At 45.9% G+C, this 23,959-nt stretch overlaps 1 protein-coding gene across 1 annotated transcript in view; it reads left to right on the top strand.

The window, feature by feature from the left end:
• LOC126291470 (uncharacterized) overlaps positions 1 to 23,959 on the top strand; it is a 323,747-nt gene that overhangs the window by 148,019 nt on the left and 151,769 nt on the right. Inside the window, exons 12-16 of the mRNA XM_049984981.1 lie at positions 4,045 to 4,247; positions 12,737 to 13,254; positions 13,522 to 13,646; positions 13,742 to 14,128; positions 22,674 to 22,996. Of these exons, the coding sequence (XP_049840938.1) occupies positions 4,045 to 4,247; positions 12,737 to 13,254; positions 13,522 to 13,646; positions 13,742 to 14,128; positions 22,674 to 22,996 (1,556 nt within the window). The remainder of the gene's footprint in view (positions 1 to 4,044; positions 4,248 to 12,736; positions 13,255 to 13,521; positions 13,647 to 13,741; positions 14,129 to 22,673; positions 22,997 to 23,959) is intronic.

Here is a 23,959-nt window from a genome sequence, read left to right as displayed (position 1 = left end):
AACAACTGAGGTCATCAGTCCCCAAGGCTTACAACTACTTAAACGTAACTGGCCTAATGACATCACACACATCCATGCTCGAGGCGGACTGAAACGCCTAGAACCGCTCGCCACAGCGGCAGGCGACATTGTTTGATCAGCTTAGCACGCGTCAACAGGAGAGGACCGCGGCAGTGAGCACCCAGCCCAGACAAGAGCGGTGGCGAAGAAGTCGATCCAGTGCCTGCCGTAGACAGTTGGTCCAGTCACCGAACTACCAGTGACAAACTCAGTTTTGCGACGGTGGCGCCGTTCAGCGGAAATGCGAGACAGGCCAACAACCTGTGGTTGGCCCAGTGTACAAGGCACCTCAGGGCAGATAGCAAATCTGGGGATCCCAGGTAGGCGACATGAAGTAGGCGGAAATCATCCAGTAGTAGGCCCCAGTTGGAAGGTGCCTGGCAGAATCTGCCGTGGACATGTGGTGGGCATGTCATAACAATAAATTCCGAATTGGACCAGTCACGCCTTTCAGGGAAAATGTGGGACAAGCCAGCCAGCAGCCTATGGTGGGCCTACTGCAGGAGACCCCAGAGTGCAAACGGCGAATCCAAGATCCTGGGTAGGCGTCCTGAAGTAAGCTGAAGTCATCCAGTAGTTGGCCCCTGGCTGGAAGGAACCTGGCAGAATCTGTCGTGGATAGGTGGTGGGCATGTCACAACAGTAAATTCCAGTTTGGACCGGTCACGCCATTCAGCGCAAATGTTACCAGCCAGTCAGCAGCATCCTGAGAGTTGGGTTGTTTTGGGGGAAGAGACCAAACGGCGAGGTTATCGGATTATGGAAGGACGGGAAAGGAAGTCAGCAGTGCCCTTTCAAAGGAACAATGCCAGCATTTGCCTGGAGCGATATGGGGAAATCTCGGAAAACCAAAATCAGGACGGCCGGACGCGGGATTGAATGGTCGTCCTCCCGATTGCGAGTGCAGTGCAGCATCCTGTGATGGGCCCATTGTAGGAGCCCCCCAGAGGGCAGGCAGTGGATACGAGAAGCCTGGTAGATCCCCTGAAATCCAATAGCTAGCCCCCAGCTGGAAGGCTCTAGTTCAAAGTTGGCAGCATCTCAGCTAGGCGCCATCCGTTTCAAATTAAATATCATTTAGTTTTTGTAGGTACCTTCCTTAATCAATATAGTGAGTGTATGGACTATTAGTAATGTTCATGTCCAACAGCCGCTTTTTGTGAAATGACACAATTCTTAATTCATCACGACTGCTACCAAAAACTCAACAAATGAAGTCATCCACATTGAGGGCAGACACTTGTAACAAAACGCCACTACTCCCCTACAGACATCTATTTCGTCCACATTCAAATTAAAATCAACCAAATTGTAACGTGTGCACAATAAATAGGCCTACTGTCTGTAAATAACTTGATAGTTGAGCTTCTTACAGCGTTCGCAGCCATAATTCTTTAAATTTCTGCCTGTGTGTGTGGTTTGAGGTTTAGCGCCCGAAAACCTCAAACCACACACACAGGTAGAAATTGAAATAATTCTGGCTGCGAACGCTTGTGTCTAATCGCTGATAATAATAGTAATAATATAATCAAAACGTGTAGACCCTATAGTAGTGTAGCAACTATTACAAAATTAGTTCATTGTTGCGAAATAACTAATGAGACAATATCTGATAAATTTTGCCAACTATGTACAACTTTAAGAAGGCTTATCACGTGGTGCATGTCTCAATTTCACTGTTACTGATACATAGTACAAAATATTTGCATAGGGTGTTGATTATATGAGGAAAATGATGCCCATACATTTCCTACGCATACTGTAACCCCCAGCTCATTGTCACATCTTTGTATATGAAAGAAATGTAATTATTTGTATATTTTATAATCAGTAGTACAGTCCAGAATTAATTCTCACTCTGTAATGGAGTTGTGCTGACATGAAACTTCCTTGCAGATTAAAACTGTCTGAGACTAGAACCCGGGATCTTTGCCTTTCGCTGAGATATGGTCTACCAACTCAGTTTCTCACTCACAATTGGTGACCCGTTCTCGCAACTTTGTTCCAGGAGTGATAGTTCTCCTGCGAAGCTTATGGAACTGTCAAGTTTGCAAGGTAGGAGATGTACTGGCGGAAGTAAAGCAGTGAGGACGGGTTGTGAGTCGAACTGGGGCAGCTCAGTCGTTTGAGCACTTACCTGCGAAAGGCAAAGGTCCTAATGTGGCACGCAGTTTTGATCTGCCGGGAAGAACCAGTATTACATTCTTCTGAGGTACTGATATTACTAATGATCTATTACAAACAGATTAGTTCCATTACTGAAACACGGTTGAACTCTTTCGTTTTTACACCTCAGAAAATTAAATTTTTCCCCTTAGTTGTAATAACCCTCAGGTTGATAACTATTGGTGTAGTAGTAGTAATATGAGGGTTGCCCAGAAAGTAATGCACCGCATCTTTTTTCTTTCACTACTTCTTTATTGAACATAATGAAAGGATGGTGTTTAGATAAAATAACCAATTTTTCCACGTAATTTCCGTCCCGTTCTATGGCCTTCCTCCAGCGCGAATAGGGCGTGTATGCCCTGTCGATACCAACCCTTGTCCTGGGGGCGGAACCATTGCTTCACTGTGTGAATAACGTCCTCATCGTCCTCAAAATGTCTTCCACGAATGGCATCCTTTAACGGCCCAAACAAGTCCGAGAGGGCGACAGCTGTGGATGGTCTCCCCGACCGCAGCAAATCGTGGAGCTCCGCCGAACAGCCTTCCGATGACCTCACCATCCGTGCCCAGCGACTAACTGTACTTCTATCGGCAGCAGGTGCTCCATAGACTTTGGACAACCGTTTGTGAATATTACCCACAGTTTCTGTCTCTGCAGTGAGAAATTAAATGAAAGCACCTTGCCTGTAGTGTACATTACCTACAGGCGCCATTTTGAAACTGTCCTGCAGCTACGCTATCTGTCGTATGTGATGGGAACATGGCGAGCTCACTCAGGAGATTTCAAATAGTTATACGTAACGTTTCACACGCGTAGAATGGTTTTCGGCAGAGAAAAAAAATACGGTGCATTACTTTCTGGGCAGCACTCGTACTTGAGCCTTGATGACCCTCATAAAGTCGACGACTGGCGTGGAGCACTTCTCAGTGCTGGCTGCGTAAATTGACAGATTTCTTGTAGGCAGAGCAGGCTGTATTTATGGCCTCATAATCTAGTCCTGTTGTGGCAGTACATCATTTTTGATCGCATAGAACATGGAAGCGGCGCAACGTTATTCTATGTATGGTATAATCTAGGTCACCATTGTATCGTTCTGGCCTTTGGGTTGTGCTGCATCGACTGTTTTCCAGCCTCGGCAGCAAGTAGAGAGGATAGGCGTGTGGCAACCAAACTTTCTTTCTCGCCGAGATGGAGATTTTCGTCATGTCAACTCGGTCCCTTAAGTTTCTGACAGGAATGCTGTGACAGCTGACTCTTTGCCTGTTACCCTCATTCTGTGCGAGTTTCTACTGCTTGTACTTGTGCTTAATAAACCGTAGTTTGGCCAGCAAGGTCGCTGGATCTCCATCCAATTAAGATCTTTTGGAGCATTATGGGGAGAGTCCTCCAACCAGCTCGGGATTTTGAGGACATAGGGAGCCAGTTGGACAGAATTTGGCACTATATCCTCAGGAGGACACCCAACAACTCTTATCAATGAACACCAAGCCGAATAACAGCTTGTGTAACTCCCAGAAGTGAACCAATACATTACTGATCTGCTCAATTTTCTCTTGATAAATCAACCAATTTTTCTGAAACTGTAATAGTTTGTCAGTCTCAACATGAACATCAAATCTACTGATTTGCAACGGTTTTGGATAATTCGTCCGTGGTGCGTCTTGCCTTTTCATATTTGAGTGTATGATTGGCTCTTGCATGTCTGACTTTCTAATGACACCTTGTCTTGTTTTTACCAAAATCACTGAGCTTTAAGTTTTGCCATCATTTGTGCACAGTGAGTTGGTTGGGCTACAATGGAAAAATGTTTCCCATAGGAGGAGAGCAGAGCAGTCCAGAGGCGGTGACCGCCGCGGCAGGAGCAGCTGGAAGGCGCCGCTCTGAGCTGGTAACTCCAGCACCACCTCCAGCGGACTCTGCCCTCCGCAGACGCTTCTCTGACGTCACAGGAGACCGCGGCCCCAGGGCCAGGGCTCTCCAGCCACCCGACAGCCTTCCCTTGGCTCTTTCTCCCATACAGGTCAGTGTTCATGCATCATAGCTCTATCGTAATCGCCGCCCAGAGTGTGAACTACAGATGAGAAACAGTGCGAGTACGAGTCGAGTGTTGAGGGTTTGCATGCATTAAAAATCAAGGCGCCACGGTTACTTGATCGCCATTCTGTCTTTCTGCCTCTCTGATGTAGTTCTGCGAATGTGACACTACGACATAGCGTGGAAGTTAGGTGTCCGTCATGCAGTTTCACTGTAGCACTGATAGAGCACAAATGACCATCTCTAGGAATCAGGAGACCTACCACACAGTTTGATTTGTAAGAGTGTGGAGGCTGCAAGACGAAAAGTGAATTGTACAGTGTATACAATTGCAGATTTCCCCCATAAGAAGAAGGGTGAAGCCTGGAAAATGTTCTGTGCTATAGTCTACATTCCAGCTTGAAAACATACAAACTTCAGCCAGTGCAAACGAAATGCTCCCACTCTTGTTCAACAAATTTACAGCAGTCATCGGAATTTTTGTATACGTGCACATATATACATAAGTACCTGCATTGATTTCCAATCTGATGATTGATTCTGAATAATCAAAAATCTGATCCTCATGAGTGCTAAAAGAAATCTGCTAAATTTCGGTTACAGGATGAATCTCAAAAAGGTTCTGAATTGAACTAAATACTTACGGATTACATTTGCGAATAACTTGCAACGATCATACAACTAATGTGCGGAGAAAAGCGATCCAAAGACTGCGATTTAATGGCAGAACACGTAGAAAATGCAAAAGGGCTACTAAAGAGACGGCCTACACGAAGCTTGTCTGCCCCCATGTGGATTGCAGCTGCGTGATGTGGGATCTGCGTCAGATAGAGCTGACTAAAATGTTCAATGAAGGACAGCTCCTCTCGTATTATCGCGAGGTAGGGGACAGAGTGCTACAAATATGATACGCTGGCTGGGGTGGCAACATCGAAACAAAAGCGTTTCACATTGTTGAGGCAAGATCGTCTCATAGAATTTCGATCGCTAACTTGCTACCCCAAATGCGAAAATACACTCCTGGAAATGGAAAAAAGAACACATTGACACCGGTGTGTCAGACCCACCATACTTGCTCCGGACACTGCGAGAGGGCTGTACAAGCAACGATCACACGCACGGCACAGCGGACACACCAGGAACCGCGGTGTTGGCCGTCGAATGGCGCTAGCTGCGCAGCATTTGTGCACCGCCGCCGTCAGTGTCAGCCAGTTTGCCGTGGCATACGGAGCTCCATCGCAGTCTTTAACACTGGTAGCATGCCGCGACAGCGTGGACGTGAACCGTATGTGCAGTTGACGGACTTTGAGCGAGGGCGTATAGTGGGCATGCGGGAGGCCGGGTGGACATACCGCCGAATTGCTCAACACGTGGGGCGTGAGGTCTCGACAGCATCGATGTTGTCGGAAGTGGTCGGCGGAAGGTGCACGTGCCCGTCGACCTGGGACCGGACCGCAGCGACGCACGGATGCACGCCAAGACCGTAAGATCCTACGCAGTGCCGTAGGGGACCGCACCGCCACTTCCCAGCAAATTAGGGACACTGTTGCTCCTGGGGTATCGGCGAGGACCATTCGCAACCGTCTCCATGAAGCTGGGCTACGGTCCCGCACACCGTTAGGCCGTCTTCCGCTCACGCCCCAACATCGTGCAGCCCGCCTCCAGTGGTGTCGCGACAGGCGTGAATGGAGGGACGAATGGAGACGTGTCGTCTTCAGCGATGAGAGTCGCTTCTGCCTTGGTGCCAATGATGGTCGTATGCGTGTTTGGCGCCGTGCAGGTGAGCGCCACAATCAGGACTGCATACGACCGAGGCACACAGGGCCAACACCCGGCATCATGGTGTGGGGAGCGATCTCCTACACTGGCCGTACACCTCTGGTGATCGTCGAGGGGACACTGAATAGTGCACGGTACATCCAAACCGTCATCGAACCCATCGTTCTACCATTCCTAGACCGGCAAGGGAACTTGCTGTTCCAACAGGACAATGCACGTCCGCATGTATCCCGTGCCACCCAACGTGCTCTAGAAGGTGTAACTCAACTACCCTGGCCAGCAAGATCTCCGGATCTGTCCCCCATTGAGCATGTTTGGGACTGAATGAAGCGTCGTCTCACGCGGTCTGCACGTCCAGCACGAACGCTGGTCCAACTGAGGCGCCAGGTGGAAATGGAATGGCAAGCCGTTCCACATGACTACATCCAGCATCTCTACGATCGTCTCCATGGGAGAATAGTAGGCTGCATTGCTGCGAAAGGTGGATATACACTGTACTATTGCCGACATTGTGCATGCTCTGTTGCCTGTGTCTATGTGCCTGTGGTTCTGTCAGTGTGATCATGTGATGTATCTGACCCCAGGAATGTGTCAATAAAGTTTCCCCTTCCTGGGACAATGAATTCACGGTGTTCTTATTTCAATTTCCAGGAGTGTATTTTGTTGGCGCCCGTCTACATAGGTGTAAATGATCACTGCAATTCGGACATGCCCGAAAGAACAGATACCATCGGCGACCATACAACGCTCTAGAATGAAATGATAAAGACCCTGCGCTGTCGACGGGCGTTGATATATATCAACGGGTAAAGTTGAAAACGAGTTTCCCGACCGGCGCTGGAACCCGGGATCTCCTGCTTACATGGCAGACGCTCTATCCATCTCAGCCACCGAGAGCAAAGAGGGTAGTGCGACTGCAGGGACTTATCCCTTCCATTTCAAACAGTTTGAAGGTGGTTTGATTAACCTTCCGCCAAGCATTTAATTGTGAATTGCAGATATAATTATCGTCATGTCCAACTTTTGCGTACGTATCGGCACTGTCACGGCTATTCAGTTGTAATTGTAAAAAAGTCTCTCGCTCTCCTTTGTACACTCGTATACTCCACTTGTAGCCGTCGTCAGACTGAAGCGACTAGTTTCAGATACTCACGAATGGAGTACTTAACGTCTTCCAGCCAACTTTAAACGTAATTGAAAGCTTTCCTAAAGTATTCTCGCTTATGTGCTTAACATCAAGTATTTAAAACATTAGCTCATTTGTAAAGCACTCACAAGTTTGAATGTGTTGTACACAAAAGGGAGTTGGACAGTTTAAAGAATCTGGGATTTACACGTCAACAACAATACAAAGCAGGCAGGTCACAGCCAGCTGCCAATACGTAGAGGTATTTCAGTGTATTCTTGAAGTTTTCCACGCAGAGTTAAAATTTCAAGAACTGATTACCAACACGTCTTAAAACCAAACAGTGAGTCCAGCTGGATTTTTTTCCTAATCGCATAGGATTTTGTTAACAGAAAATCCACAACTAAGCTGCATGGTGAGACTGTAAATATCCGCATCAGTTGTAACTTCATTTATTGTAAACACGACCAGTTTTGGAAAATTACATTCTCAACTTGAGGTTTACAAATTCACTGAAACAAGAGAGGAAATACAGTATAAGTCCGTGTGTTATACATGGAACTGGAAAAAAGTACTTTCGGTACTGAATATTGTCGTTAAAAGCAAACTGATAATGGTAGTAACCTTTCTCCTCCCCCCCCCTTTTTCTTTTATTTCCATTCTTACTCTCTTCACTGCTTATCATTTCTAGCTAATGATGGTAATGTCGTTTATAATAATGTTTTACGAATATTGTTTTACCCACCACGAATCACCATATGTACCTTTTCCTAATCTCTTTGTTATGCATATATTTTTCACCAAACTTTATTTTATTTGTACTCATATGACAATAGTACTAGTAGTTTACCGCGAATGTAGCATTTTTAATACTTCATTATGGCACTATAGATTTACTACCTTTTTGTTTTCACCTTTTTTCAGTTTGTTTTAACTACTTGTAAGCATTCGGACTAGTCTGCTGTCATACTTCATTATTTCGCTCTCCTGCGACATGATGGCTCTCCTTCCTAACCACTCTTACCGGTTGTTAGTTAACCTTTCATGGCACGCTAGCCGCTCACACAACTCTGCACCCCACTTCGTCAGCCTGTTCCACAGTGCATTCCATAGCTTATGGCATGCAACCACCTCACAGCTGACTACGTGGCTTCCTGTTTCTACTGCTCGGTTGTAAATCTTTTAACTTTTGTTCGGGTTTTCACTCACATAGTCTGTGGCCTCCGTACAAATGATTTTCCTTTCCGTATTCACTCCTTTTCCAAACCGACTGACCCGCTCACATCTTCCCAGTTGTGCTTGTGAGTGAATTACCATCGCTAGTTACTTTTTACAATTCCATGTGTACTACACTGACATACATTTTATTTCCTCCTTAGTTTCAGTAAATATGTACGTTTGATGATGGTACAGGGTGACACACGGGAGACGGACGGTTTTTAATGAAATAATACTCAGCCAACTTTAAAATTAATGCATGTTTATTTACACAAAATCAAAGCTCATTATTTTCCATCTTAGTTAACAAAGTTATTTGAGAAAAATGTCAATGTGATGTCCATCATTTCGAATGCAGGACTCAAGTCTCTTCTCAGAATCCTCCATCACATGGACAAAAATCTCTGCAGGGATGGCAGCAATTTCTTGAATGATTGCATTCTTCAGTGTGTCTAAATTTCGTGGTTTGTGGTTATAGACACAGTTCTTAAGGTACCCCCACAGAAAAAAAGTCACACACTGACAAGTCGGGAGACCTCGGGGCCAAGGAACTTTGCCAAAACGTGAGATAATCCGGCCAGGAAACATGCGTCTAAGAACGGTCATTGAAGTGTTTGCGATGTGCGATGTTGCCCCATCCCGCTGGAACCAAACGCGTTTTAAAGGGATTCGTCGTCTTCTTAGTTCTGGTTTCAAGAATGTTTTAAGCATACGAATGTAACGAACCGAATTAACAGTAACTGTGGCCCCATTCTCTTTAAAGAAATAAGGTCCAATAATGCCAACAGAGCCAAGAGCACACCAAGACTTAGGTTTGCTGAGTGTAGAGGACGCTGGTGGGTAAGGTGTGGATGCTCTAGAGCCCAGTAACGTAGGTTTTGGTTATTCACGGTCCCGTTTAAAAGAAAATGAGCTTCATCGCTCATCAATAAAATTCCGTTTTCATTCGATCCCAAAATCACTTGCATTCTGTAAGCGAAGTCTTCTCGTACAGCAAAATCAGTTCCCTTCACTTGTTAGACAATATGCATTTTGTAGGGGTGGAATTTTAATTATTTATGAAAAATTCGTTTAAGAGATTCACGATTGATTCGTAACTCACTAGCATGACGTCTAACTGACGGTCCTGGGCTTCTGACTGCCGCTTGCCTTACCCTTTCAACATTTTCTGGTGTCGTTATTCTGCATCTCGACCCAGGATGCTATGTTTCCAGTTGATCTGAAGTTTTCCACCCATCTGAGGATTGTGTTACGGCGCGGAACAGCTCCGTGTCGACCGACATGAAACCGCGCACGAAACAATGGCTGCGTGGCAATAATAGACTCACCACTTCTCACGAAACTGTCATAGACAAACACTCGACGTTGCAAGTCCCACTGCTCCATAGTGACTGAGTAAATGAAATGGCCTCTTGTGTGGATCAGAACTATCCCCACCACGACCTTCTCCCACCACAGCGCCCTCAGTACTACGCAGTTCAAAACTGTCCGTGTGTCACCAGGTATTATAATTTTTTTCCGAAACCGGCCGTGTTTATCGCAAAACAGTCACAACTGAAGTGGATATTTTCAGTCTGATCATTCTCGTAATTATGTACTTAGGAGTAAAATATCTGGAATACTTTAGATGTCTTTTGTACATTATTATTATTATTATTTTTCTTTTCTTTCCTTTCTCAGAAAGTTAGGTTTGGTTAAAAATGGAAAGTGACATGGACGTTGATCAAGCGTGACTTCCTTTTAACTGTACGGTATATGTTACATTGCATTTAGAAACATTTGGGTAATTGAACATGTATCGATAGTTACAGATTTCTGTAGTTGTATATACAAGTTTGGATGTAGCTGTATTGCGTTGATGTACTGGTGGATATTGTGTGGTATGACTTCTGTAGTTGATAGTATAATTGGTATAATGTCAACTTTATCCTGATGCCACATGTCTTTGACTTCCTCAGCCAATTGGATGTATTTTCAATTTTTTTTCCTCCTGTTTTCTTCCATATATTTGTTGTATTGGGTATGGATATTTCGATTAGTTGTGTTAATTTCTTCTTTTTATTGGTGAGTATGGTGTCAGGCTGGTTATGTGGTGTTTCATCTGTTACAATGGTTCTGTCCCAGTATAATTTGTATTCATCATTCTCCATTTTGTGGTGCATACTTGTATGTGGGAACGTGTTTTATTAGTTTATGTTGTATGGCAAGTATTCATGTATTATTTTTGCTACATTGTCATGTCTTCTGGAGTATTCTGTATTTGCTAGTATTGTACATCTGCTTGTGAAGTGATCTACTGTTTCTATTTGTTGTTTGCAAAGTCTGCATTTATCTATTGTGGTGTTGGGATCTTTAATAATATGCTTGCTGTAATATCTGGTGTTTGTTTGATCCTGTATTGCAATCATGAATCTTTCCGTCTCACTGTATATGTTGCCTTTGTGTTGGATGCGTCTTGATCGATGTGTGGCGGTGTTAGATGATACGGGTGCTTGCCATGTAGTGTTTTCTTTTTCCAATTTACTTTCTACGTATCTGTTGATGTTATGTGATCTAAAGGGTTGTAGAAGTGGTTAAAAAATTGCAGTGGTGTAGCCGACGTATTTATGAGTAATTGCTTTGTGTATTTTGCTAGTTTCTGCTCGTTCTAGAAAGAATTGTCTTAAATTGTCTACCTGTCCACATTGTAGGTTTTTTTACGTCGATAAATCCCCTTCCTCCTTCCTTTCTGCTTAATGTGAATCTTTCTGTTGCTGAATGTATGTGATGTGTTCTATATTTGTGGCATTGTGATCGTGTAAGTGTATAGAGTGCTTATAGATCTGTGTTACTCCATTACACTACTCCAAATGAGTAGGTCAATATTGATATAGCATAAGTATTTACAGCTTTTGTTTTGTTTCTTGCTGTCAATTCTGTTTTGAGTATTTTTGTTAGACTTTGTCTATATTTTTCTTTTAGTTCTTCTTTAATATTTGTATTATCTATTCCTATTTTTGTCTGTATCCTAGATATTTATAGTAATCTGTTTTCTCTATTGCTTCTATACAGTCACTGTGGTTATTCTATATGTAATCTTCTTGTTTAGTGTGTTCTCCCTTGACTATGTTATTTTTCTTACATTTGTTCCAAAAACCATATTTATCATTGCTTCTGTTATCTTTAGTAATTGGTTGAGTTGTTGATTTGTTGCTGCCAGTAGTTTTAGATCATCCATGTATAGCAAATGTGTGATTTTGTGTGGGTATGTTCGAGTAATATTGTATCCATAATTTGTATTATTTAGCATGTTGGATAGTGGGTTCAGAGCAAGGCAGAACCAGAAAGGACTTAGTCTCCTTGGTATATTCCATGCTTAATCTGCATTGGTTGTGATGTGATATTATTTCAATTTGTTTGAATATTAAGTGTGTTTTTCCAATTTTTCATTACTATGTTTAGCAACTGTATCAATTTAAGATCTACTTTGTATATTTCCAATACTTGTAGTAACCATGAGTGGAGTACACTATCAAAAGCTTTCTGGTAGTCAATGTGTGCGGAGTGTAGCGACGTTTGTTTAGTTTTAGCTTGATATGTCACCTCTGCATCTATTATCAGTTGCTCTTTACATCCTTGTGCTCCTTTGCAACAGCCTTTGTGTTCTTCATTTATAATTTTGTTCTGTGTTGTATGTGTCATTAATTTCTGTGTAATGACTGAAGTTAATATTTTGTATATTGTTGGTAGGCATGTTATGGGGCGGTATTTAGCTGGGTTTGCTGTGTCTGCTTGATCTTTAGGTTTCAGATAAGTTCTTCCATGTGTAAGTGTATCAGGGAGTATGTATGTGTCTGCAATGTAACTGTTAAATAATTCAGTTAGATGTGAATTTGTTGAGGTGAACTTCTTTAGCCAGAAATTTGCTGTTTTACCTTTCCCAGGGGCTTTCCAATTTGTGTTGAATTAATTGCTTGGGTGACTTCATGTTGCAAAATTATGACTTCAGGCATTTGTGGTATCATCTTGTATGTGTCTGTTTCTGCTTGTATCCACCGAGCATGTCTGTTATGTTGTACCGGGTTTCACCATATGTTGCTCCAGAAGTGTTCCATGTCTGTTATGGTTGGTGGATTGTCTAATTTAATGTGTGTGTTATCTATTGTCTGGTAAAATTTCTTTTGGTTTGTGTTGAATGTTTGGTTTTGTTTCCTTCTTTTTTCATTTTTTTTTTTTTGTATCTTCTAAGTCGTTCGGCTTCTTTTCATCTAATTGCTCTATCGCTTCTTGTTGTGAGATTTTACCTAACATTATTATTATTATTATTATTATTATTATTATTATTATTATTATTTATGTTTGTACTAAAACAGGGATCGCGGCCAGACCTCTTGCTCGTCGAGGAAGAGGACGCAGCAGCAACAGCCAAGCCACTGACGCCAATTTCCAGAGGGGGACAACCAGCACTTCCAGTGTCAGACGATCCGTTCGACACTTCAGCAGTCGCTGGCAACTTGCTGCCAGGGAAGGCCGAGCTCAAGGTGCTCGAGAGCGAGCTCATCGGCGGGCCTCTGAAGCGCAGCTACACCGACCCCGACTTCGACCCCAGGGCCAGTGATCCCACGGAGGACGCGGACCGGTCCGAGCAACCCCAGGAGGCTCGCCCAGACCAGCGACCCGCCACACCCGACAGGCCCGACCTTCTGAACCTGCCATCTGCCGAGTCCCAGCTGGCCCACAAGCCGCTCACGCCGACAGACTCGCTCCCAGAATCCGCCGCGCCGCCCGTCGACGGCTGCGACGTCGACGACCCATTCGACACCTCAATAGTCGACGGTCTGGTGGCCCCGGGCCGCGCCGAGCTCAGAGCGCTGGAATCTGAACTCATCGGGTAGGCAGAAGTGGTCCGTCTGAAGCACCCGACGCTCCCAGTACTTCCAAATCCCTCTGCACTCACCCATTCATCTCTGTTCTACTAAGCTGAACAGTCACTGTCAAATCGTATTGTCAAAATTCACCTCCCGTAGATTACGGTGCTATATCTAAGCAACAGGACAGCAGAGTAAAAACATTAAACATTGGAAACAGTACAATGGTGTAAAAACAAAACTTTGCTCCCAAATTTTGTCACTAATAGGCTCTGTGTGATTGCTACTAGCACTGTACAACAACGTTTTCTAATACAACTGGTCATCAAAGCACATGCCAATCTCGTCATCAGGGCTCATCTTGGTCTAGCAGACTCACCAGTTCCTCCTAGTAATACCACAGTTCCTCTTTGCTGTAAGTTGCTGACAGAATAGAGACCTACAGGAAGGCAGACGTTTGTCCAGAAGCGGATACCTCTCCTGAAAGCTCTCGAGTGAGACGACAGTAAGATACATTGGACCCAATAGCACAAGAGTCACCAGCCATGGATTTCGAGACGGCCAGCAAGGGCGGCAACCCGTTCCTGATGGACGACTTCCCGACGGCGTCATCCGCGAGCGACCCCCTGGGCAGCGGCGGCATCTTCGGCACGACCACAACCGCGCCCACCAGCACGTCGTCCAACCCGTTCCTCAGCGACTTCGACTTCTCGGCGGCGGGGTCTGAGGCGGCGCCGCCGACCACGGCTGCTGCCGGCCCCGCAGGGGACAACCCGTTCCTCAGCGGCGACACCGCCGTCTCGTCGCCCTTCCTGCTGGACGACGCGCCCAGCGGGGGCAGTGGCGCCATATCCTCCACCAACCCCTTCGCACAGTTCAGCTCAGCTGCCACTGGAGGTAGGGTCGAGTGTCACGTTACAACCTTGGAACAAAGCAAGAGTTTATATAAATATGTGTTTATCAATGTATGTCAACACTACTTGATCAAAATTACCCAGCCACTTATGCTGACAAGCCAAATCATTATGGCCACTGACCACCGCGACGTTGGATACCTCCTTGTGGCGTTGTGGGCATATGACATAGTAATAGTTCATCAGAGCAGACAAGGACTGGGGGATCACCCAAGCGATGATATGGGCTAAAAATGAGGAGATCCATTGATATTAATGACTTGGACAAAGAGCGGATTGTTATTAGGCAGATCCTGTGAACATGTATCTCGAAAATGGCAAAGCTAGTCCAATAGTAGTGTGGTGCTGTCATAAGAATTTATGGAAAGAGACAGGGCAGTGAAACAACCACTAGGTGCTAAAGGGTTGGATGGTCACGATCCTCAATAGAACGTGAGGGTTCGAAGGCTTGTCTGCACCGTAAAGTAGCATAGATGATCTGTTGCATCTCCACCGAAAGAGCACAATGCTGTTTCACACACAAGTCTTTCGGAGCGCGCCGTTCACCATGCTTTGTTTACCTTGGACCTTCAGAGCAGACTACCCCCTACATTTTCACTTGCTCACCTAACGACATCATTAATTCTGATTGTAGTGGGCATGGGACCATCGGAACTCGATCGTCGATCAACGGAAACGTGTCGGTTCTTCAGACGAATCCCATTTTTTTTTTTTTTTCACTAGGTCGATGGTCGTCTCCACAAACGCTATCATCGAGGTGTATGGCGGCCCGAAACGTGCAGAGCGCCACAGGGAGAGGCTGGTAGGAGCAGTAATACGTCATGGAGACATTTTCCTGCTCTTGCATGGTGCCTGTGGCAGTAATTGAACACACGCTGCAAACCACATGCATCTCTTCATGCTTGATGTCTTCATCGACGACGTTGTCGTCCTTCAGCAGTATGACCGTGTCGGAGCCAGACCCTTGCTACAGAGCATTATAGCGAACTCACGTTGATGTCTCGGCAACCAAACGCACGTAATGAAAATCTTATGGAATGCATCTGGGTCGCTATCGGGCGCCATCACCGTGTACGCAAGTCAGCGGCCCATTATACAGGGTGTTACAAATAGGTACGGCCATACTTTCAGGAAACATTCCTTACACAGAAGAAAAGAAAAGATGTTATGTGGACATGTGTCCGGAAACGCTTAATTTCCATGTTAGAGCTCATTTAAGTTTCGTCAGTATGTACTGTACTTCCTGGATTCACCGCCAGTTGGCCCAATTGAAGAAAGGTAATGTTGACTTCGGTGCTTGTGTTGACATGCGACTCATTGCTCTACAGTACTAGCATCAAGCACGTCAGTACGTAGCATCAACAGGTTAGTGTTAATCACGAAGGTGTTTTGCAGTCATTGCAATGTTTACAAATGCGGAGCTGACACATGCCCATTTGATGTGTGGAATAGCACGGGGCAATAGCCGTGGCTCGGTACGTTTGTATCGAGACAGATTTCCAGAACGAAGGTGTCCCGACAGGAAGACGTTCGAAGCAATTGATCGGCGTCTTGGGGAGCACGGAACACTCCAGCCTATGACTCGCGACTGGGGAAGACCTAGAACGTCGAGTACACCTGCGACGGACGCGGCAATTCTTCGTGCAGTTGACGATAACCCTAATATCAGCGTCAGAGATGTTGCTGCTGTACAAGGTAACGTTGGCCACGTCACTGTATGGAGAGTGCTACGGGAGAACCAGTTGTTTACGTACCATGTACAGCGTGTGCAGGAACTATCAGCAACCTATTGGCCTCCACGGGTACATTTCTGCGAATGGTTCATCCAACAATGTGTCAATCCTCATTTCAGTGCAAATGTTCTCTTTACGGACGAGGCTTCATTCCAACGTGATCAAATTGTAAATTTTCACAATCGACATGTGTGGACTGACGAGAATCCGCACGCAATTGTGCAATCACGTCATCAACACAGATTTTCTGTGAACGTTTGGCCAGGCATTGTTGGTGATGTCTTGATTGGGCCTCATGTTCTTCCACCTACGCTCAATGGAGCAGGTTATCATGATTTCATACGGGATACTCTACCTGTGCTGCTAGAACATGTGCCTTTACAAGTACGACACAAGTGGTTTGTGCACGATGGTGCTCCTGCACATTTCAGTCGAAGTGTTCGTACGCTTCTCAACAACAGATTCGGTGACCGATGGATTGGTAGAGGCGGACCAATTCCATGGCCTCCACGCTTTCCTGACCTCAACCCTCTTGACTTTCATTTATGGGGGCATTTGAAATCTCTTGTCTACGCAACCCCGGTACCAAATGTAGAGACTCTTCGTGCTCGTATTGTGCACGGGTGTGATACAATACGCCATTTTCCAGGGCTGCATCAGCGCATGAGGGATTCCATGCGACGGAGGGTGGATTCATGTATCCTCGCTAACGGAGAACATTTTGAATATTTCCTGTAATTAAGTGTTGGAAGTCACGCTGGTACGTTCTGTTGCTGTGTGTTGCCATTACATGATTAATGTGATTTGAGGAGAAGTAATAAAGTGAGCTCTAACATGGAAAGTAAGCGTTTCCGGTCACATGCCCACGTAACATATTTTCTTTCTTTGTGTGTGAGGAATGTTTCCTGAAAGTTGGGCCGTACCTTTTTGTAACACCCTGTATAAGTATGTGTTTATCAATGTATGTCAACACTACTCGATCAAAATTACCCAGCCAAATGGTGAAATCCATTTGAGATAAACGATTTGGACAAAGAGAAGATTAATATTAGGTAGATCCTGTGATCAGGTATCTCGAAAATGGCAAAGCTAGTCGAATACTAATGTACTGCTGTCATGAGCATGTATGGAAAGAGATAGGACAGAGAAACAACCACTAGGCGCTAAAGGGTTGGAGGGGCACGACTCTTCATATAACGTGGGGGTTCGAAGCCTTGTCTGCACCATAGACTAGCATAGATGGTCTGTGGCATTTCCGCCGAAAGAGCACAATGCTGTTTCAAACACAAGTTTTTCGAAGTGCTCCGTTCATCGTACATTGTTGACCTTGGTCTCCGGAGCAGACTACCAATACATTTTCACTTTTTGACCCAACGACATCGTCAGTTACGATTGTAGTGGGCACGAGACCATCGGGATTCGACCGCCGATCAATGGAAATATGTCGGTTCTTCAGGCGAATCTCATTTTTTCTTCACTAGTTCGATGGTCGTCTCATCAAACGCCGTCATCGAGGTGAATGGCGGCTCGAAACTTGCAGCGCGCCACAGAGGGAGGCTGGTAGGAGCAGTATTACGCTATGGGAGACGTTCTCCTGCTATTGCATGGGGCCTGTGGCAGTAATTGAAGACATGCTGCAAACCACATACGTCCTGTGGCAGTAATTGAAGACATGCTGCAAACCACATACATCCTTTCATGCTTCATGTCATCGACGTCGTTCTCATCCTTTAGCGGTATAACTGTCTGCGTGTCGGAGCCAGAACCAGAGCATTATAGGTAACTCACGTTGATGTCTCTGCGACCAAACTCACGTAATGTAAATCTTAAGGAATGCATCCGGGTCGCTATCGGGCACCATCACCGTGTAGGCAAATCAGCAGCTCATTGTATACACGAATTGTGCATGGACATCTAAAGCCACGTACCTACACAAAATAGAGCGAGGTGGCGCAGTGGTTAGCACACTGGACTCGCATTATGGAGAACGGCAGTTCAAACCCGTGTCCAGCCATTCTGATGTAGGTTTTCCATGATTTCCCTAAAAAGATCCAGGCAAATACTGGGATGGTTCCTTTGAAAAGGCACAGCCGACTTACTTTCCCATCCTTTCCTATTCTGATGGGACCAATGATCTTGCTGTTTGTTCCCCTCCCCCAAATCAATCAATCAATCAACCAACCAACGTCCACAACCCTATCAACAAACTGCCGGAGGTCTGATTTGCAGAATCAGCGATGTACGAGTATTTTGTCCAAAGGTGGATGAATAAGCTATTAAGCAGGTAGTCATAATGTTTTGGCTATCAATGTATTAGTGGACATTAATAAAGCGTGAGTCAATCTTCCGCCTTCAACGCTACTGGGGACACTTTCAATCAGGTGGCTGAACGCTTGTGGGGGAATGGCAACCCATTCCTCCTCATCAGCCGAAAAGAGAGGAGGTAGTGATGACGGACGGTGAGGTCTGGAGTGAAGTCGACATTGTATCTCATCCCAAAGGTGTTCCACTGGGTTCAGGTAGGAACTCTGGGCAGACCTGTCCATTTCAGGAATGTTATTCTCCACAAACCATTGCCAAACAGATGTCACAATAAGAGGATGCACTAAGAAAAAATGTGGCTTATAAGGAGCTGCTTGATCTTTGTACCATTCTTTTTCTAACTTCCTAAGCGTAGTCACTCTGCAAGCAGACATCCAGTAACCAGCCCACGTTCGTAGTCACTAATATCTCTTGATCAGTGGAGTCTGCGGTTACTGCTTCCCTACTCGGAACACAGTATTAAACGCCGCCCCCCCCCTTCCTCCCAAGGCCCATATTTTACTGGAGAGTCCACCTCTCCTGATGTCTGGCATAATACATGGCTTTCCGGCTGCTTTTGATCAGATATTGTATGTAAGCAAATTGGACAAAATGTCACTCACTATCTGCTACCTCGAGACATCATGATACTAACGTAAAAACCGTGTCTAGTCTTCTAACGGTCTCAGTTTGTCGAAGTAGAGCCTCCACAAGTTTATTCACTTTGGTCCATATTCATCTATAAGGCGCATTGCTTAGTTCCCAAGAGTAGGTGTTCCCAGACGGCGTTACTCATACTATTGGTAGTACGCAATGACATTTAAGGTGGTATACCTACAACAGGAGATGGTCTGATATAAGTGAAATATTCTCTCACGTTACTTCACTTTTAAAGTAATCTGTTAGTGAAAAAGCCATTGAATATAACATGTATACCTACCAGAGATCTTCATATTCAGAGCTCACAGATATGATTTCCCTGTACTCTTCTACTGGACGACAGCATGCATTACAAACTAATCGGTACTTCGGTTGACACACTATCGACACAACGTTTGGTACCGATCTGAGTGTCTGACATCCGGAGGTCTCGCATGATTTGAGAAGAGGCGCCGTACCACTCTACACCCCTCCAGACAGGTACCGTTTTGTTTTGCTCACTGTAGACGAGCAGCCTTTTGTACCACTGTGTGCAACAGCCATTTGCAAGGTATCTACACTCCTGGAAATTGAAATAAGAACACCGTGAATTCATTGTCCCAGGAAGGGGAAACTTTATTGACGCATTCCTGGGGACAGATGCATCACATGATCACACTGACAGAACCACAGGCACATAGACACAGGCAACAGAGCATGCACAATGTCGGCACTAGTACAATGTATATCCACCTTTCGCAGCAATGCAGGCTGCTACTCTCCCATGGGGACGATGGTAGAGATGCTGGATGTAGCCCTGTGGAACGGCTTGCCATGCCATTTCCACCTGGCGCCTCAGTTGGACCAGCGTTCGTGCTGGACGTGCAGACCGCGTGAGACAACGCTTCATCCAGTCCCAAACATGCTCAATGGGGGACAAATCCGGAGATCTTGCTGGCCAGGGTAGTTGACTTACACCTTCTAGAGCACGTTGGGTGGCACGGGATACATGCGGACGTGCATTGTCCTGTTGGAACAGCAAGTTCCCTTGTCGGTGTAGGAATGGTAGAACGATTGGTTCGACGACGGTTTGGATGTACCGTGCACTATTTAGTGTCCCCTCGACGATCACCAGAGGTGTACGGCCAGTGTAGGAGATCGCTCCCCACACCATGATGCCGGGTGTTGGACCTGTGTGCCTCGGTCGTATGCAGTCCTGATTGTGGCGCTCACCTGCACGGCGCCAAACACGCATACGACCATCATTGGCACCATGGCAGAAGCGACTCTCATCGCTGAAGACGACACGTCTCCATTCGTCTCTCCATTCTTGCCTGTCGCGACACCACTGGAGGCGGGCTGCACGATGTTGGGGCGTGAGCGGAAGACGGCCTAACGGTGTGCGGGACCGTAGCTCAGCTTCATGGAGACGGTTGCCAATGGTCCTCGCCGATACCCCAGGAGCAACAGTGTCCCTAATTCACTGGGAAGTGGTGGTGCGGTCCCCTACGGCACTGCGTAGAATCCTACGGTCTTGGCGTGCATCCGTGCGTCGCTGCGGTCCGGTCCCAGGTCTACGGGCACGTGCACCTTCCGCCGACCACTGGCGACAACATCGATGTACTGTGGAGACCTCACGCCCCACGTGTTGAGCAATTCGGCGGTACGTCCACCCGGCCTCCCGCATGCCCACTATACGCCCTCGCTCCAAGTCTGTCAACTGCACATACGGTTCACGTCCACGCTGTCGCGGCAAGCTACCAGTGTTAAAGACTTCGATGGAGCTCCTTATGCCACGGCAAACTGGCTGACACTGACGGCGGCGGTGCACAAATGCTGCGCAGCTAGTGCCATTCGACGCCCAACACCGCGGTTCCTGGTGTGTCCGCTGTGCTGTGCGTGTGATCATTGCTTGTACAGCTCTCTCGCAGTGTCCGGAGCAAGTATGGTGGGTCTGACACACCGGTGTCAAAGTTTTCTTTTTTCCATTTCCAGGAGTGTATTTCGATATCCCATTGCAGTGTTTCCTCCGAAGGTGCTTGAGAGACACCTAAATTCACTGTCAGCAGGAATGTATGCCTTGTTTCTACTCAATTGTCAGGCGTGAACTTAGTGTCCGTTCTCTGTCCGTTAAGATCACCTTTTGAATCCAGTTGTCGCACCGTGTTACATTGTTGCCTTTGGTAAACCATTCTTTGTAGATGGGCTGGATAGTCCATGTTGATATGACAGCGAATTGAGCAACGTCATCGACAATGTAGTCATGGGCACATTCAAAACCGTTCTACCATTGTCACTTCTGCAAGTCGCCTGACCTAAATATATTGATACCACGTAGACTACTTCCACATACACAACACTTCACTTCCATGACACATCAGCGGTGGAGAATCGCAGTGTCTCCTCGTGCCGTTTCTGTAGCATCTACAGCGCTCCAAAGTAACCAGTGTGGGATTTTAGTGTTTTTGTCCAGTGAGCTTGCATAGTCAATGGGAATCCGTGAAGAAAGGAAGGAATGAGCCGATAGGTGACTGTTGGAGGTGGGGGCGACTGATGAGGGAACCAGTGGACAATTAAAGGGAACACCAATAATATTTTTGCCGGAGGGCTGAGAACTAACACTGGTATGAACACACACACACACACACACACACACACACACACACACACACACACACACACACACACACACGAACACAGACAGAGCGCCCTTGGGGTGAGCGTAGGGTGTGGAAAGCAGGTGACAGTATTGTATAACGAACAATATTAGCGACAGATCCATAGTTTTCGACACTTCTAAAGACATCTAACCTAACACATTGGTGTTTGATGGATTCTGAGATGGGAAGAGGTTTTCCTCGACGATTTGCCGACGACCACCTCATTCCTTAGCGTACGTGTCCACCTAATTTTCAACGTTCTTCTGTAGCAACCGCATCTCAAATGCTTCTATTCTCTTCTGCTCCAGTTTTCCCGTCGTCCATGTTTCACTGCAATACAATGCTGTGTTCCAATCGTACATTCTGAGAAATTTCTTCTTCAAGTTAAAGCCCGTGTTAGATATCTGGCTGACATAAAGAGCAGAAATCAAGGATGTGTGGAGCAACTTCAGCCGAACACAGTACACACATTACTTAGTATCTGAGGACAAACAGGACACATGGCATGCTTAACAATTAGCGTTTTAGAATAGGATGATGGTGCTTTGGGTATTAAAAATGGCTGATACTAGTTTGATAGCCGAAGGCCATCGGGTTCATTAATTGGTGACAGTACTTACTTGTGAAAGCCAGTCCATGTGGATGTGGAACAGTGGCTGGCAATATAAGTGATGTAAATGGAACACCACAGCCATATTTTCAAAGTATTTGAATGCCCATATGAGGTGCCGGACATGTTGGTGGGGTAGGTTTTAGGAATGGGGTGTTTGCATCTACAGTGATTCCATGCCCATTATCTCCATTTATTTCATGTTAGTGAAATCAGTTCAGTTGATGAGCGTCCTCTATGCCAGGGTGGTAAGCGGCAGTGCAACACCGTAGCCATTCTGCTGGTGGATGTACACTTGAGTGGAGTACCACCTATGCATGTCATGGAGCAGTAGGGTGATAACGTAGTGACCTTAAAAGGTTCATTGAAGCCTGCTGGAGGCGTACTCGCATATACTGAAATTTACGACTGCCCGTGAAATGTAAATTAAAGTCAGAGTCCCTGCCTGGCACAGATATTCAATACTCGTGACACGCTCACAGATGGTTTCGGTCCAAATCATTCTGGAAGGGCAGTGCAGATTTGTTGCTAGTCAGAATGTTTTGTACGGCTACTGGAGTTGACGCGGAGCCCGTATTTCGGCAGGAGGTGACATCAACCACCTGGACTTCTTCTCGTCGGTGGCGGTGACGACAGCGCCGTCCTCCGCGTCGGCGGGGGCGGACTCGTTCGGCTCTGGCGCCGGCAGCGACTACAGCAGCCTGTTCGCGGCCGCGGAGCACGCCTCCGCGGTCACTACGTCCGCCGCCAGCGCCCTCGACTTCTTCGGGGGCAGCGCGGAGCCGGCGCCCGTCGCGCAGCCGCAGCAGTACCAGCCGCCTCCCAGGCCGGCGCCGCCTCCGGTCGCCGCCCTCCACCAGCCTCCAGCGGCGGACCTCCTTGCGGACGATGCGGGCGACTTCTGCAAGGTGAGTGTCTGCCGTGCTGGCGCCACCTACACTCCCAGCTGCAGGAAAAACTACTGACGGGGATTGGGTATTCCGGGGGAACAAGCCCCGCGACTAAATCGCCCCGCGACTAAATCGCCTCACAACACTTCGTTACGTGGTAGAAAAAGTAGAGGTGTGAGCAAGCGCAATTCGATTTTCTGCCACATACATCATCATATGATCTCACATTTAAAAATTGTAATAATTAATAACAAATTTTGTTACAAGAACATGAATTTTCTTTTTTCTTTTTAATACTCCCAATATATATACTATAGTGGTGGTACTTCCTATGAGTCATACCTTTCCTTCCTTACTGAAATCCGAAATATATAAATACAAATCATATGTAGATTAAACTAGTTGACAACCGATTACATATGTAGTACACCTTTTTATGGTCGGTACCTCATTCGATAGAAACGGATGTCTGATAGGATCACTTTGTCCATCCGTCCGTCTAACTGTCCAAACCCCTTTACCCGAGGAAGGGTCAGACGTATCAATGTGAAATTTGTCACGTACTGAGGTCTGTAGCCGTTTGGTGGTGTAAGAATGTTAAATTTCTAAATCAATGAAATCAAAAGATATGGCCATTTATGTCACATATTTTGAAACTCTCAAAATGACTCAGTAAAATGTGTGAAGTACTTACCCTCAACGTAGTATGATAACATATTCCTAGAAAAAAGATTTCATAGTATACACAAAGGAAATCAGAAAATTGTTAATTTGTAATTGTATCATATTGAAAACATATTTCTGTTGTCATTTGTTATGCGACTTCGAACTTGAAACTAAAACGTTCTATAGTCCTAGAACCCTTGGGTTAGTATCTTGCCAGTATCAATGTTGATGAGCCAAAAATCGTAGAGATTCTCAATTCCCAGAATGAATGAACTGTCTACACACATAATTTTGTTCAAAACCCACAGTGCGGGG

Source organism: Schistocerca gregaria, chromosome 9 (genome assembly GCF_023897955.1).
Source record: "Schistocerca gregaria isolate iqSchGreg1 chromosome 9, iqSchGreg1.2, whole genome shotgun sequence".
Classification (NCBI taxonomy): Eukaryota; Metazoa; Arthropoda; class Insecta; order Orthoptera; family Acrididae; genus Schistocerca; species Schistocerca gregaria.
The sequence above is the reverse complement of the archived record's forward strand: the minus strand, read 5'-3'. Positions and strand labels throughout refer to the sequence as shown.